Source organism: Egretta garzetta, unplaced genomic scaffold, assembly GCF_000687185.1.
Source record: "Egretta garzetta isolate BGI_Z169 unplaced genomic scaffold, ASM68718v1 scaffold486, whole genome shotgun sequence".
NCBI classification, from domain to species: domain Eukaryota; kingdom Metazoa; phylum Chordata; class Aves; order Pelecaniformes; family Ardeidae; genus Egretta; species Egretta garzetta.
Window position 1 is genome coordinate 2,264,698 of NW_009260126.1, and position 5,312 is coordinate 2,270,009.

General features: G+C 39.7%; 1 protein-coding gene across 1 annotated transcript in view; it reads left to right on the forward strand.

The window, feature by feature from the left end:
* BAG3 (BAG cochaperone 3) overlaps positions 1-5,312 on the forward strand; it is an 18,009-nt gene that overhangs the window by 2,042 nt on the left and 10,655 nt on the right. Inside the window, 1 exon segment of the mRNA XM_035896904.1 lies at positions 9-141. Within this exon segment, the coding sequence (XP_035752797.1) occupies positions 9-141 (133 nt within the window).

The following is a 5,312-nucleotide window of genomic DNA, read 5'->3' on the forward strand; positions in this document are numbered from 1 at the left end:
CGGAGCAGGGTCCCCGGGCTGGGTCTGGCTGTCCCCGGCCTGCCCGAGAGAGAAGCCGGGGAATGCCTGCCGCCTTCCACCTACCGGTTGCCACTTTTTTCTCCTGTAGCCTTACGTAAAACGCGAGGATCAAAGCACTCAGTAAGTCCGCTTACTTTAAGAACTTCACGTTTCTTAAAATAGTAATTGCCTGTGTCGTGATTGCAGACCATGACCGAAAACCGGTGTGAGAGCAGCCTGGTGCTGGAGAGAAATGAAATGGATATACTTATCCATCGCAAATTTAACCCCCTTTTCAACCTTTTAAGGGCTGGTTCATTTGACCTATAAATAAATGGCATAATCCCAGTAGTACAAAGAGGTCTTAGAAAAATGTAATTGATGATCTGAATATTGAGACTGCCATAGGAAAAGTGTTTTAACTGCTTTTTTGGAGAAACTCTCTTCCTGGTAGAAGGAGGCACCTGTTAACACTGGCTGTTACCAACAATAAAAATAATAAATAGTATGGCTTTTATAACCATAAAACATACTTGAGAAGCCAAGTACATTACAGAAATACCACTTGAAACTAACCCATTTAACAGGAAAGCCACGTTTAAGCTGCTGTTGATAACTGTGTGAAAACAGGGTTTGAAGTTCTCCAGTGGATCCCTACTCTGCTCGACTGGGTGCCTGAAACACAACAAATTTTCACCCTTACCTATCTGATGTGAAATCTGCAGTAAGGAAAAGTGCCTTTTTCTCTGCCAACTGGCAAGGGTTATTACAGGTAGAGAAAGTTGCACCTGCTTTGAATGGCTTTTGCGGGATACGCTTTCTTCCAAACAGGAAAATCTATTGCTGCTTGCCACAGGCAGGAATGTGTGTCTGCTCATTGAGAGAGATGATTCCAGAGAGGAGTATGGAAAATTGTTGATTTGGGGGAGTTCTAGTCCAGTGTTGCTCAAAGAAATGAACCTCCAGTTTATGGTGGTGGAAGTTGCATGTAACTGCGGTCTGATACAGCCGTTTGTGACAGCCTTGAGTTAAGAATGTATGCCAGAATGCACAGCTTCTGACTTTGTGAAGTACTAGTGTATTTCACAAGAATGAGTGCTGTTCAGCAAAAGAGTCTCACAATCAGACCCAGAGAAAGTATTTCTCTTCCTAAATAATATTTTTCTAGCTAGACAATGCCAAAGAACACAGATTACCCACTGACATTGAGTTTCAAATCCAACAGTGATTTTTGAAGGCATTGAACTTTTTCTTTTTTAAAAAAACCTAAACAGGTAGGAAGGACAAAATCGCAGCTGTAGGCAAGAAAGAGAGTAGACATTAAAAGCTTTCAGATTTCCCTCATTGTTAGTCTAGCTCAGATGAGAACTCAGGGTTTCCCTTTCTGGAAGCGATATGAGAATGGCAAAAGCTGACTGTGTGTCAGACTTCATGTGTCTTTTCAAGGATAATTTATACAAAGACAAAACATGCACTGACTTTCACTGAAATCAGCCAGTGAAACTAGCAATTTCGTTGATCATAATTAGTGGTCTTGTTGATGGTCTTTAAGTAACCCTTATGCTATGGATATCAATATTCTCCCTCTGACGATTTGTTCCCTTTCTGAAGAGACCTAGGCAACAAAATTAGGGTTTCCACTGTAAGTGGACAATGAATGGAGCACAGGTCTAAAGCTAACTGAGCTTTTTTAACTAAGTAGTATAGCTGAGACAGTATTAATAATGAAGTCCGGTTTTTCCTAAGTGGTTGTCTTGTTTACTCTAGGCTTGACATCAGTGTAACTATGCTGACTGCAGTAAACTGTACCAGATAAGTAACCAAGTAAAGGAAGCAATGGCTCTTTTCAAATCTTAACCCATGACACAGCCATTTTAAACCAACAGACCCAGACCTTGGTTTTGCATTTAACGATGTACTTTAGATGTGTTCATCAATTTGGGTGGCTGTCTTATTTTCTCATTCAGTCTGGCCTTTTTTTACCCACGTAAAATGGGTGTCCTTCTTCTACTTGTTTAGCTCTGTCACTCATATGAAGTCATTGCAGTGTAAGGCTGGAGTAGGGAGACCTTCCTGAGAAAGAAGAGAAAATCTCTTACTGTACTCTAGTGAGAAATGAACTTTGCAAATGACTGAAAAAAAACTTACTGACAAAACCTCTTGGTAGGCTAATGATTATCTTCCAAGTGTCTAATTAGTTAATAGACATTCAAAGAATAAAGTACAGTCAATGTAATGAAGTATGTCTGTGCGTGCTTTTACTAAAAAAGTGTTAACTAGCAATGCCGCTCTTCTATCTTTTCTTTGGTAGAATTGCTGGTTTTCTGTGCTTATCTGTTGATATTTTCTGTGTTGACTTACACCATCACAGCTTGACATACTTTCTGCAAGATTGTCTTATGTTAAATTGTTTACTTGGTATTCCCCAAAGTGTTGATTAAAATAGATTTTGATTAAAGAAGAGAACAAAAACAAGGCTTCTATAAGTATTTATTGATGCCCCTTCCATATGTTGTTTCCACATGCAGTAAACCCAACTGCAACTAAAAATAGACCAAAGGAATTGACTGTGCTGAGCTTCACTGAACTAATATTACCATGATCAATAGCTCACTAATGACTTAGGTTTGAGATAAAAGCTGCACCAGCCAGCCACAAAGTCTGGGCAATAAAAATTATATATTTATTGACTGCAATGATGACTGCATGGGCCTAAAAGAAGGAAGAAGCAGCCATCTTACCCTCTTACCGATGGCTTTGTTGCTATTTGGGGAACAATTAAGTATACCATTTGTATTTGGGGAACAACTAACTACACCTAACTTCCCATCCTCGCCCTTCATGACTGTTGCATCTCTTTTCTCTCTGGTTCCCCAAATAAGTCTTAAGTCACTCGATTCCCATCTCTTTAGCAGCAAACTTATTTTTGAGCACTGACTTCTCATGTTCGAGTTGACTGAAAAATTCTTGGTGGACCAAATTAGAAGTTGCGTTGAAAGTTCAGTACAGCCTCTCTGAAACTCTGCATCTTTTGCAGTGGTTCATATCAGTGGAAGGGAATGTAAGACTAGGTAGCAACATAGGTCTCTTGCCTGCAGTGGTTTTTACATACTTATGCTGATGTGCATTCTGTCACAGGTTAATAAAACAGTTACTGGATTAAAAAGGTACTGTATATAAAAAGCATAATGTGTAGGACTGGTAAAATTATTAGTAGGGAGTTTTTGGAGGGTTGTGTACTGGCTTTGTCCAGATTCCCCAAAGCTGCTTTGTGTAGTTATTTAAAGCCCCACCTGAAGGAACATGGTAAGCAGGGAGTTAATTTATGGAGATACCAGTTAATCTGAAAACAAGGAGTGGATGGAATTGGAAATAAGAGAAAGGAACATGAAGAAATGCTGCTAGAAATAATGTGGCAGTGTCTGGGCAATCATGCAAGAGGAAAAGCAAGGTCTTGCACGGTTCTGTAACTCCTGATGCAGTGTACCCCTTATCTAAGGGGAGAAAGGAAGAACACTTGTGCCAGCTGGCAGCGTTCTTGCCTAGGAACCCTATTTTTAACACTTTTAACGTATATCCAGTCAGGACTTTTCCATAACCACATGGCAAAAATAGAATTGTTCCCACTTGCACCACGATAAGGCAATAACAATCCAATATGCTTTGGGGTATATACACAGCATCACTTCTCTAGGCGAGCTCTGTCCACACCTTTTTATGTGGCAGCCATACCCTTCTCTTTGCTCCAAGTTAAGATAGAAGAAATGGTTTGTTCACACAAATTACATTACTTCATTATAGACGAAAAATGCTGTGTCTTCAAATATGTTGTGAAGCTGCTGGTTTGATTATTTTTATTTTTCCTTCTTAGTTTTACAGACAGGAAAATGAGAAGTGGGGTGGTGAAGTGACATGTCCAACCTCGCCCAGTAGGTCATGTAGCACAAAAGTCTGTTTTTATGGCTGATGGCAAAGCCTTAATATTGACAAATAGGGGGTAGAATAGCAAGTGTGTTTTATAGTGTTGGAAAACTGCTGTGTGCAAAATTAAATTTAGATGAAGACTTAGACCCTGACTATAACCTGTGAAATTCACAGCCTCAATTGTTAGCTACTTATTCTCCTTTTTTTTATAGGGCATTGTTTTGCTAATTTTCGAGGCTTGTACTTTCTTCTGTGTTACACATTTCTGGCTTACAGCTAAGAGCAGGAAGGCAACAGGTTGACTTCTTAGGTAAGCAGGCAGTGAACAGAAATAACTGAATAAAGTGTACCATTCTCATCACCCTTGACAAGGATATTTCATTTAGCACTCTTTAAAGGTCTTTTCTTTAACCTGGTCCATTAAAGTTGATAGGATGGGTGGTGATAACAGCTCTTTCCTAAAAGCTCTCTGCTCTTCATAGCAGTCATTGCTTCTTTCTCAGGACATGTTCAGCATGGCCCATTGGATGCTTTCTGTGCATGGGCCAGCTTCCACTTGTGGGCATAAAGGGCAAGCGTCGTCACGTCTGCACCAAGGCATTCTAGCCTAATAAAGAATCATCTTAGTTGTCAAAAAAGACCAGTTCTGGTTCCTGAAACAAGATTGGTCTGCAAGATAGCCAGTGTATTGCTCCAGTAAGGCGCTCTGTTCTGGAAAGCTTAGGTTTAGATGTCTCCTTCAATTTTGAATAGTGTTTTTTATTTCTAATGACATCATTGTGCTTCATCAGTTAGCACATATGTTAATGTAATACTTGTATAACACAACATGATAATTACAAGAGAGAACAAAAGGCCTGTTTGCCTAAACATGTGTATGTTGGGAAATAAAACTCAGCATTCAACACGTAAAACATCAAAAGCAGCCTGACATATAAATGGGTTACATGATGTGACTGCCACAAAGTTCTAATGAGACAGCTCATGCGACTAAGCTTATTCATGGTTTCCTTCAGTCATTAGCTAATGATATCTTGCTGAAATGCCTGTGTACTCAGTGTATATATTTAAGCACAAATTGTGAGGAAAAGAGTGAGAATGTAAAAATCTTTACTGGCTGAAGCACAGCAGTAGGAAGGTAGGGGTGAGCTCTCAGAGCAATCCCTCTCCACCTTCCCACTTGTATTGTTCCCTGGGAAGTATTAATGAAATGTACTTTATGGTAATGTTGTACTATCAATATGCTTTAACACTGTTGAGAAACTTTTTAGTACTTCAATCAAGTTAGAAATCAGCATATCCAAGTATTCCTTTTATCAGTAGCAAAGCTAGTGTAGTAGTTTTGATTTGTCTAGTTAGTGTAGCAGAGAAGGGGGGGGGGGGGGGGG